Source organism: Schistocerca serialis, chromosome 4, assembly GCF_023864345.2.
Source record: "Schistocerca serialis cubense isolate TAMUIC-IGC-003099 chromosome 4, iqSchSeri2.2, whole genome shotgun sequence".
Lineage (NCBI taxonomy): Eukaryota > Metazoa > Arthropoda > Insecta > Orthoptera > Acrididae > Schistocerca > Schistocerca serialis.
In genome coordinates, this window is record NC_064641.1 from 471,135,889 (window position 1) to 471,148,194 (window position 12,306).

A 12,306-nucleotide genomic window follows, 5' to 3' on the forward strand; every position below is an offset into this window, starting at 1 on the left:
ACGTAGCCGCTCACGTGATGCTTAGAAGGAGACACATCATGCAAAATCCCGTGCTGGAAACAAAGACGAATACACTTCACTCCTCTCGACTCCCACCATACCTGCTTGGATGGACTCCCACCACATCTGCTTGTCCCGGATGACGTGTCGGCGCCGGCTCTCGGTTACTTTCCACCGTTCCCATTTCTTGTTCCTTCCTTTTCTTTCTCGACCACTCCAGCTTTCACGTTCCTCCAGTGACGCGTCCCGCGGGAATATTCCGCTCCTCCAGACGGGTGGCGGAGGATAGTGCGACTAATGCGGGAAACACGGCGTGCCTCTGCAGGAAAGGTGGGGGCAACGCGTCAGGTCCGGAGCCCAAGGTCGGCGACCGCAGCTGCATGCAGACTGCCCGTCTCGCGGCGGTCCAGGGCTCTGTTGATAAACAAGAGCTGCAACCACAACACGACCATTTTCCCAGGGGCGCTGTTTCGTACCAAAATAGTTGCTTCTGACAATTACAGGATATGGACAAAAACATGGAAACACAAAAACACAACAGATTACAGAGCCTAAAACGGTGTAAATACACCGTTGGCATTTAAAACAGCTTCCAGTCTAAATCTACATCTACGTGATTTCTCTGCTACACACAATGAAGTGCCTGGCAGGGGGTTCAGTGAACCACCTTCCAGCTGTCTCTCTACCGTTTCATTTTCCAACGGCGCGCGGGAAAAAGGGGCACTTTAATTTTTCTGTGCTAGCCCTGGTTTCTCTTATTTTATCGTGATGATGTAGGTGGGCGCCAGTAGAATGTTTTCGCAATCGGAGGAGAAAACTGGTGATTGAAATTCCATGAGAAGATCCCGTCGCAACGAAAAACGCCTTTGTTTTAATGATTGCCACTCCAAATCACATATCATGTCTCTGGCACTATCTCCCCTATTTCGCGATACTACAGAACGAGCCGCCCTTCTTTGTACTTTTTCGGTGTTATCCGTCAGTCCCACCTGATGCGGATCCCACACCGCATAGTAATACTCCAGAATATGGCGGACAAGCGTGGTGTAATCAGTCTCTTTAGCAGACCTGTTGCACTTTCTAAGCGTTCTGCCAATGAATCGCACTCTTTGGTTTGCTCTATCCAGAACATTATCTATGTGATCGTTCCAATTTAGATTATTTGTAATTGTAATCTCTAAGTACTTAGTTGTATTTACAGTCAAAGATTTGTGTGACTTATCGCGTAATCGAAATTTAGCGAATTTCTTCTAGTACTCATGTGAATTACTTCACACTTTTCTTTATTCAGGGTCAACTGCCACTTTTCGCACCATACAGATATCTTACCTAAATCATTTTGCAATTCGTTTTAGTCATCAGATGACTTTACAAGACTGTAAGTGACAGCATCATCCGCAAACAATCTAATAGGGCTACTCAGATTTCTCTTATGTCGTTAATCTAGATCAAGAACAACAGAGGGACTATAACACTTCCTTGGGGAGCGCCGAATATTACTTCTGTTTTACTTCATGACTTTCCGTCTATTACTACGAACTGTGACCTTTCTGACGGGAAATCACAACTGAGGCGATATTCCATAGGCACGCAGTTTGGTTAGAGGACGCTTGTAAGGAACGGTGTCGAAAGCCTTCTGGAAATCTGAAAATATGGAATCAATTTGTCTTCCCCTGTCGATAGTAGTCACTACTTTATGAAGAGCTAGTTGTGTTTCACAAGAAAGATGTTTTCTCAATCGGTGCTATGTGTCACTGCATAGTTTTCTTCGAGGTAATTCATAATGTTCGGATACAGTATATGTCCCAAAGCCCTACTGCCAATCGACGTTAGTGATGTGGGCCTGTAATTCAGCAGATTACTCCTATTTCCCTTTTTGGGTATTGGTGTGACTTCAGCAATTTTCCAGTCTTTAGGGACGGAACTTTCCGTGAGCGAACGGTTGTATATAATTGCTAAATATGGAGCTATTGTATCAGCATACTCTGAAAGGAATTTGATTGGTATTCAATCTGGACCGGTTGCCTTGCCTTTCTTCAGCTGCTTTGCTACACCGAGGATATCTACTTCTGTGTTTCTCATCTTAGCGGTTGTTCTTGATTGGAATGGATAAATGCACGTCCTGTAACGCAGTCAAGGGAATCTTATACATTTCTTCCTGCAAAATAGTGGCAGGTTCAGGTAATCATGAGAAAGGTGGATAGCGATCACCCACCCTTCTCTCCAAAATAGACCACAAAGCTTCAATAATATTGAAATATGATGGCTGGGGTGGCCAAAGAAGATGCGACAATTCATCCTCTTGCCCACAAACCCAGTCCTGGAGGGTGCGAGCTAGGTGAACAGGGGATCTGTCGCCTCGGAACCCGGCATCACCCTTGGGAAACAAACACTTTTGTTGTTGTTGTGGTCTTCAGTCCTGAGACTGGTTTGATGCAGCTCTCCATGCTACTCTATCTTGTGCAAGCTTCTTCATCTCCCAGTACCTGCTGCAGCCTACATCCTTCTGAATCTGCTTAGTGTATTCATCTCTTGGTCTCCCTCTACGATTTTTACCCTCCACGCTGCCCTCCAGTACTAAATTGGTGATCCCTTGATGCCTCAGAATGTGTCCTACCAACCGGTCCCTTCTTCTTGTCAAGTTGTGCCACAAACTCCTCTTCTCCCCAATTCTATTAAATACCTCCTCATTAGTTATGTGATCTACCCATCTAATCTTGAGCATTCTTCTGTAGCACCACATTTCAAAATCTTCTATTCTCTTCTTGTCCAAAGTATTTACCGTCCACGTTTTACTTCCATACATGGCTACACGCCATACAAATACTTTCAGAAACGACTTCCTGACATTTAAATCTATACTCGATGTTAACAAATTTTTCTTCTTCAGAAAAGCTTTCCTTGCTATTGCCAGTCTACATTTTATATCCTCTCTACTTCGACCATCATCAGTTATTTTGCTCCCCAAATAGCAAAACTCCTTTACTACTTTAAGTGTCTCATTTCCTAATCTAATTCCCTCAGCATCACCTGACTTAATTCGACTACATTCCATTATACTTATTTTGCTTTTGTTGATGTTCATCCTATACCCTCCTTTCGAGATACTGTCCATTCCATTCAACTGCTCTATAAGTCCTTTGCTGTCTCTGACAGAATTACAATGGCATCGGCGAACCTCAAAGTACAAACATTGTACATGGGATGAATCTAATTACCCAAAAATATTCACAGAAATGCGACATTGCAGAGTAACCATTGGATCCGTGGGATACCACGACACGGCTTCCCAAAATCATCATCAAACCGCACCATTTTCCGCTCTTGGGATGTAAACTCGGCCAGACTCGTCCGACCAAATGACATTCTTCCATCGTTCTACAGGTCAGGTTTTCCTGGTACGGGCATTTTCATTACTGATGAGTGATTTTCGAATTTCAACTTGCACTTCAGTTCCCTGCTTATGGAGCTCCCTATGTGTTGTTTTGGTGCTGACAGGATTCGCCAATATGACATTCTGTTTTACAGTTGCTTTTGCTGCTGTCGTTCTCTTTATTTTTCGTCACAGTTCAATGACCGTCCGTCACAATCACTTAACACATACTTTCGTCAGCGTTGTGACTTCTACATCTACATATACATTTATACTCCACAAGCCAACCAACGGTGTTTGGCAGAGAGCACTTAACGTGCCACTGTCATCACCTCCCTTTCCTGTTCCAGTCGCGTATGGTTCGCGGGAAGAACGACTCCGGAAAGCCTCCGTGCTCGAATCTCTCTAATTTTACATTCGTGGTCTCCTCGGGAGGTATAAGTAGGGGGAAGCAATGTACTCGATACTTCATCCAGAAACGCATCCTCTCGAAACCTGGCGAGCAAGCTACACTGCGATGCAGAGCGCCTCTCTTGCAGAGTCTGTCACTTGAGTTTGCTAAACATCTCTGTAACGCTATCACGCTTACCAAATAACCCTGTGACGAAACGCGCCGCTCTTCTTTGGATCTTCTCTATCTCCTCCGTCAACCCGACCTGGTGCGGATCCCACACTGATGAGCAATACTCAAGTATAGGTCGAACGAGTGTTTTATAAGCCACCTCCTTTTCTAAGGACTCTCCCAATAAATCTCAACCTGGCACCCGCCTTACCAACAATTAATTTTATATGATCATTCCACTTCAAATTGTTCCGAACACATACTCCCAGATATTTTACAGAAGTAACTGCTACCAGTGTTTGTTCCGCTATCATATAATCATACAACAAAGGATCCTTCTTTCTACGCATTCGCAATCCATTACATTTGTCTATGTTAAGGGTCAGTTGCCAGTCCCTGCACCAAGTGCCTATCCGTTGCAGATCTTCCTGCATTTCGCTGCAATTTTCTAATGCTGCAACTTCTCTGTATACGACAGCATCATCCGCTAAAAGCCGCATGGAACTTCCGACACTATCTACTAGGTCATTTATATATATTGTGAAAAGCAATGATCCAATAACAGTCCCCTGTGGCTCGCCAGAGGTTACTTAAACGTCTGTAGACGTCTCTCCATTGAGAACAACATGCTGTGTTCTGTTTCCTAAAAACTCTTCAATCCAGCCACACAGCTGGTCTGATATTCCGTAGGCTCTTACTTTGTTTATCAGGCGACAGTGCGGAGCTGTATCTAACGCCTTCCGGAAGTCAAGGAAAATGGCATCTACCTGGGAGCCTATATCTAATATTTTCTGGGTCTCAGGAACAAATAAAGCGAGTTGGGTCTCACACGACTTACCGGATGACGTTTTTCCGCTTTTTCTGTATGCGCGAAATATCTTCGATATTGTGCTTCTTGCAACATCAAATACTTCAGCTACCTCGGTTACGGAAGCAGTCACCATACGAACACCAACCATTTGCCCACGTTCGAATTCACTTATCTCGGACATAATGCGCTCACTACTATACAGAACACTGCTCTGACCACGAGTGACATGTTTATGACATTGCACGGGTGCCATTCGAGGTCAGTTACAACAGTGCACTGCAGGCTTGGCTGCATTTATATTCAAACACCCATTTCTCGCGGCGTTTCCACATTTTTGTCCAGTCTCTCTGTTTTCATATCTGACGGTTGAAATGTCCATAGTTCTAAATACGTTGCCAGCTGACCACAGATCAAAACACAGCTAGCGTCTGGGTAATCAATTCAGAGTAATTCTAATCTTTACGGACATTTGTTGCAAGGAACAAAAGTTGGCAACGTCACACAGTCCTGTGATCAAGAACGTAATGCGCCTACTTCTCCTCTCCTTCTCGGTCAAACATTGGTTACTAAAATTTCTTCCACCACCAGGATTTTAACCGGTTTACCTCCGAGTCAAACACCACCGCAAAAGCGTGCATATTGACTTCGGCTACGGAGGCCGGTGTGTAGTGAGACAGCAAAAGCAACGTAATTCCCCCCAACACAGTCCTGTGAGTTCTACATTACTCTGTTGTTGTTGTGGTCTTCAGTCTGATGCTGATCTGATGCAGGTCTTCAAGCTACACTATGCTGTGCAATACCCTTCGTCTCCGATTAATTACTGCAACATACACCTTTTTGAACCTGCTTACTGTATTTACGTTTTTTGTCTTCCTCTACAATCTTTACTCCTCACACTTCCCTCTAACACTAATTTGTTAGTGAAGTTATCCAGCATCTCGTCATCAGTTACGAGATCTACCCGTCTAATATTCAGCATTCTTCTGTAGCACCACATTTCAAAATGCTCTATTCTTTTCTTGTCTAAAATGCTATCGTCCACGTTTCTCTTCCGCATATAGCTATACGGATATTAAATCCAGGGCTTTTGTCAGGCCTCTCAATGGAGTCAAAAGCACATTCTTGGGTCCTAGTTGCAGATAATCGATTTATACAAAACGGCAAACGCATCTGGAACAGATTTGTTATTTGAATCTACGATGAAGAAAATGGGTACCAGCACACTGCCCTGTGAAGGCAATATTTTTCGTTCGCCGTCGTCTGTGCTGGCCTTGAAAGTCAAAAACATTATACCTGTTGGTTTGACGAAGGGTTCTTTTGTCCTTGTTACTGTGAAGACATTTGCATAATGGCAGTTTCTGCAATGTGTGTGCGTGATTAATTTTGTCAGAAGCCATTGTTAGAACCACAAACGGAACCTCCGTGATGTTCTATTTTCGCATCCGTCGTTGCGTGAGTGTTTGGAAGTATCAATTTATCCCAATAAAAGGCAGACTGTGGAAGTTGAAGGCTGCTAAATTTCGCATAGTTTTCAAGAACTGCACTTTTATGCATACTTTAAAGATAACTGGAATTTCTGTTATTATAGGTTATCTGTCTTGATCTGACTGCAATGTAATAAAAAGGTTACACCAGACGCGTTTCGCTTTTATTTACAAAGAATCTTCTCTGGTATTCTGTAAATTGGATGCACATGTTTGTACCTAGAAGAAGCGAAAAATAAATGTTCAAACGTGTGTATCCAATTTACAGAGTACCAGAGAAGATGCTTTGTAAATAAAAGCGAAACGCGTCTGGTGTAATTCTTTTTAATTACACTGCTGTCAGCTCAAGGCAGATAACCTATAATAACAGATGCTAACAGCTGCTGCGGAAGATGGCCACACAAACAAACGTATTATAACTGAAAGTCAATACTTCTTGTGTATTGTGTATTCGGTTCTTCTACACTCTCACGATTTCCAACATAAGTTAATGTAAATTTTATGCAAAATTCACTATAATTCGCATAAAATATCACTTTCCAACAGAAATTAAAGTTTTGCTACATACACCCATTAAAAAAAGTTTTGCATCACAGACACAGTCCCTTTGATTGTTCAGAGATGTCACTAAACCTGCCCAAAGGTGTAAACCACCATGCATGAGCAGCGCGTATTAGACGGAGGGGATCCGACAGCCGATCAGTTCCAGTCATTCCACCAGGAATGAGGTACACGGTTCGTGTTCTCTGTATGCTGCTGTGAATGCTGTGGGCGTCACAGTTTTCTCAGGAACGTAAGGGAGTTCCAGAATGCTTCGTAAAGAATATAGTACAGCGTGCTATACTAGGGGCGTGCGTTAATGACTAATTAAACACATTTTTTTCTGAAAGGAAATTGGTTCTATTCACGATTCCAATACACCATATTATTCCCGACTCTTCTGGATACATTGTTCAATGCGACAGCCTTACGCCACCTTGCTGGGAGGGCCTGTATGCCCGCATGGCACCACTCTACTGGTCGACGTCGGAGCCAACGTCTTGCTGAATCAACAACCTCCCCACCATCCACGTACTGATTCCTGCGGGGTGCATTCTTCATTGGCCCAACACACGGAATTCGGAAGCTACGAGATACAGGTTGTGGGGTTGACGAGGAAGAACAGTCCAAAGAAGCTTTCTAAGCTCCTCTCGTGTGCGCAGGATTGTGTGAGGCCTTGCGTTGTCATGGAGAAGGGGAAGTTCGTTTGCACTTTTATAGCGACGAACACGGTGTAGTCGGTGCTTCAGTTTCCTGAGGGTAGCGCAGTACACTTCAGTGTTGATCGGTGCACCTTGAGGGAGGACATCAAACAGAACAACTCCTTGAGAGTCCCAGAAGACCGCCGCCATGACTTTAGCGGCTGAGGGTGCGGCTTTTGAACTTTTTCTTCGAAGGAGAGGTGGTGTGGCGTCACTCCGTGGATTGCCGTTTTGTTCTCGATTCGAAATGATGAACCCATGTACCATCGTCTGTGACGATGTTGGACAAAAAATTTTCACACTCAGCCTCGTAACACACAAGCAATTCCGCACAGATTGTCCTTCGTCGCTGTTCATGGTCTCCTGTTAGGCAACGAGGACTCCAGCGTGCACACATCTTTGAGTACCCCAACTGGTGGGCGAGTGTGTCAACACAGACGTACAGTTGCGCAGCGAGGTGTTTGACTGTGATCCGTCGATCATCTGGAATGAGAGCCTCCGCACGTTCTACTGTTGCAGGAATCACTGTTGTGTGCTGCCGACCGCCACGCGGGAGATAGGACGGCTTGCCCAACGACTCACCTGCTTCTTTTCACTACCAGGTCTCCGTAAACATTTTGTAAGCGGCTATAGATATCTGCTATGCTCCGGTTTTCCGTCAAAAGAAACTCATTGACGCCTCTCTGCTTGGAACGCACCTCCTTTACAGACGCCATTTTGAAGGCTACGTATAGCGCCGCCATCTCCTGGAATTCCATGAAACTACAGAGCTGAAGCAGGAATATACCACGATGTCCCACACCAAATTCCGCTTTTTTTTTTCTACCGAAATTGACCGTCAAAAAGTGCGTTGCATTATTTACTGAACACCCGCCGTAGAGCGTAATCTTATCAGCCTCAAAAGTTTTCTGCGTATTAAAAAGGACAGCCACTTGGGGAGAGAATCGCGTTTAATGAAAGCTATGTGTTTGCGTGTAATTCACACGCCCATAATAGCTACTTTTTGTCTTCTGTTTTTGGAAATTTATTAATCTTTCCCTGTCGAGAGTTGTTTTTCTCTTGTACCTAGAACCTAGCGTTGTCTAGTGTTTATTTTCTTGTAGACCACACTACACACTGACGTACTGCATGGCTTTAATCGTAATGTAGCAAAGAATACGCTAGCCGCCTCCGTACATGACATAGATGAAGGACGCGCACATTAAAATCCACAAGCTGTTTCTTACAAACTGATGTCATAAATAGGACCTCTTTGCAACTCCCCAGCCGCAACGATCATTGTAAGGCAGTAAAGATCATTAACGAGACATGTTTCAAGCCCCAACACTCCCATCACATAGGACACCGGACTTCACCGCATGTGACCACTTATCACAGTTCCTCTGACCGATGCAGTCATCTCACACTTTCTGTTAGGCAGCACTCAGCAGTCACTTAATATAGCGTATGTTTTTAAAAAAATCTCGTAATGTTTCCAGTGGCATCCGGTGGTTCAAGCCCTATTAGCTATAGGCCGAGTACTTCCTGGTAATTGTTATTAGTAACCAACGACTCGTTATCTGCTACTACAGACGTAGTATGCCATATGTGATCGAACACTGTTCTGTTGAAAAATGAGTCCACGATACTGTAGCTTGAAAGATGACACATGAGGACGCATACCGTCTGTGACATATCGTTGTGGTTCAGAGTTCCCTCTGTCACCACCAGTCGTAACCTGACCTCCCACACCATGAGATTAGGAGTAATACCAATCTGCCTCTACAGAACGTTGGAAGAATGATACCTCTTCCCAAGTTGCCGTCATACTCGCTGACGTCGGTCACGCGGAGTAGTTGAAAACTGCGATTCATCGCTGAACTCAGGGCGATGTCATTCACGAGCAATCCATACTTCCCAATCACGACATCACTCCAAAAGCAGCCGTTTGTGTTTTCGCATTAACACCGGCCTACGCATGGGACGATAATCCCCTAGTACGGCTGCTTCTAGTCTCTGACCATTACTTCTGACGAATTCGCTGACGTGAAGGGATTATGATGAGCTTGGTGTACAATACGGATATCATCCCTTACGGTGGTAAGACGGCTGAAACCTTGAAGACGAGTATGTCTGCCATCACTTTCTCATGAAGTCCAATGCCGAGCCACTGTCAAATTTATATGTCCTACAGATCTGGATATTGCACAATTAAACCAAACGGCAAAATGGAGACCAGTAATGAGGCCCCTTTCAAACTCTGTCGGGAGCTGTTTCAAACGAATACGCGGCATCTCCGTGTCCTTCACAGTCCTCAACATCTGACGCTGTTCACGCCCTTGAGACCGTTTTCTCTTCTTATCATTCTCTAAGACACAAGATTGCTCACCTGAAAAGGTGTCCACCTCGACTTCCCAGTGTGGGTGTGTCACTCCGGAACTCCACTTTACAGGAAATGGCATGCTTGTGAGATTCATCCAGTGGGAGAAGGGATACCACTAGGGTCTTCAACGCGTTGGTTTCTCACTGTCCCCACCTTATGCGGTTCACGTTACCAGGTTTATCGACCTGTAGGAATGGTTTCCCATCGCAGGGCATGAGAGAGCTCCACCTTTCTCCTGCTCAACCATCGTCGAAGAGACAGTTTCCACTTGGACGAAAGGAGTTCCCTACCCCTTGAAGTGCCAGTTTGTACAATATTTGTGCAACCGTTGTCCTCTATCTACCAATGAAAGGTGATCTCAGGATTTTCCCTTATGAGGCTAGGACGATACTTGCATGTCCTAGGCTCCACAGTACTTCTACAGAGACAGACGTCTGTATATCGACAAGAACCAAAAATACCACAGATTATGTCAGCAGAGACGAAATGATTTTGCGTAGCATTTAAAATATTGGTGACAGGGACGAATCAGAAAATTTAGACACAAAGAAGTGTAATAGAACTCCTAGGCTACTTCATATACTGCTGAAAATTTGAAATCCGATTCGTGTCTGGACCCTGAGTCATGCCTAATGGGAGAAATAAGAAACTGATATTTTTTTCGGATTTTTGTTAGTTGCACAATTAATATAACAAATATAAAACAGATCCCTTAAGATACCAAGCAGATTAATTCTTCTCGTGTTTGAATTTCTTTTATTGTCTTCTTTCCCGATTTCATATCGTGAATCTGCTGAAAATTTAACATTTACTTCTAGAAACTACTGAACTGCTGTGCGAAATGAGTACCACAAAGATATCGTAGTAACGTATCCTCAACGTGTTTGATGTGCTGATTAAAAGATTTAAGAACGTGACTATACTGTTAGTCGACGAAACATCAGATTTACATTTGGCTGCGACGCATGTACAATGAATACAGAATGGAAATCAGATTAGTTTCTGTTTCCAAATAATATTCCAGCAATAAGAATTTAAATGATGCTTAGTGAGGCACGATTTAGCATTCAGGAATTCACAGCAAGCGAACAAGTCCCGTTTTTCGGGATAAAATTCAAGGTACACAGTTTTGAAATACAAATAGTAGTACTGTTTAGTATTATGTGCCCATTATGGTGCAGCAGTGTACATGAAAGATCATCGGTACAAAATTTGCTGTACCTACGAAAGTTTGAAGAATATATTCTTATTGTGCTTTGTTAAACCGCTTTTTACGTATTACAAATTGGCACAAGTTTTTTCTCCCTTATTGTCGGGCTTCACTTTAATTTGTGTCACTCTATTGTCGACAAAGGCTGTTTGTTTTGCGTTGCTAACATAGCTCGACTAAAACTCGTCTGTTGATAAGCCCTCGCACCGAACCACATAGGACGCTAAGTGAAACAATCGAACAACCAGAATTCATTTGAACTATCGCAGTACTAATCAAGCTCACTAAAATCTCTGTTTTCGGTCCTGTTCTAAGTTCTTTAAGCCTAGAAGAAATTTGGAAAGGGAACTGAAGTTCAGCGAGAAGATGTAGTAGTTTGTCGACGGCATTATAATTCTGTAACAGACGACTAAAGACTTGGAAGACTGTTGAACGGAATTTATACTGTCTTGAAAAGAGAGTATAAGGTGAACATAAACAAAAGTAAAACAAGGGTAATGGAAAGTAGTCGAATTAAATCATACGATGCTGAAGAAATTACATGAAGAAATCGTCGGTTTGGTAATGAATGGAATGAAGAGTATAAAAACTGTAGAGAAAGATCAGGCACGAATATAGGACTGAATTCCGCAACAACAGCTTTTACAATAGTTTTGTCATACGTGTTTCCTTAATCTTTTCTACTATATTTTAATGTTTAAGCTAGCCAAAATCGCTAGTGCTCACAAAACGCACGTAGTGCTTAAGTTAGTGAAAAAATTTCATTTATAGCTATAAACACAGTTTATATGGAGTGAAAATAGTAGATCGAAAAAATATGAATTAATATAGCTGTGCAGTTTACATGGAGAAAAAAAAGTACATCGAAAAAATATGAATGCATATCGCTGAGCAGTGCCCCACATATAACAGTGCTACGAGCCCCGTGCTACCTTAAACGAGCTCTAAATGGAGATGATTCCCATTGCTCTTCACAATAACTGCAAGAAAACCACAGCGATTTACGTCTCTGTCCTTTTATATTCACTGGTGCCCTCCTCTCAGACGGAATAGCGCAAAAGGATACGTGAGCAAGACCCTCTAAGGATATGTGATATCTCGGAACTCCACCGCTGTTCTCCGTGGCACACACATTGCTTGGTCAGCTTGCAGATGTGCAATAGTGGATTGCGGGACAATAGCCAAAAAGTGACCAAATTATTTCGCTGTGTATACTTCTATTAAATTGCTCTCAGGATCAAACACACTGCAGCGGGCAGTGCA

General features: G+C 43.4%; 2 protein-coding genes across 3 annotated transcripts in view; one reads left to right on the forward strand and one right to left on the reverse strand.

Annotated features, from left to right (window-relative positions):
* LOC126475135 (uncharacterized) overlaps window positions 1-270 on the reverse strand; it is a 74,352-nt gene extending 74,082 nt beyond the window's left edge. Inside the window, exon 1 of the mRNA XM_050102732.1 lies at window positions 102-270. Coding sequence (XP_049958689.1) covers window positions 102-126 — 25 coding nt within the window. The 5' untranslated portion in view covers window positions 127-270. The remainder of the gene's footprint in view (window positions 1-101) is intronic.
* LOC126475134 (BTB/POZ domain-containing protein 1-like) overlaps window positions 1-12,306 on the forward strand; it is a 472,458-nt gene that overhangs the window by 408,650 nt on the left and 51,502 nt on the right. The gene's annotated exons all lie outside the window — the stretch shown is intronic.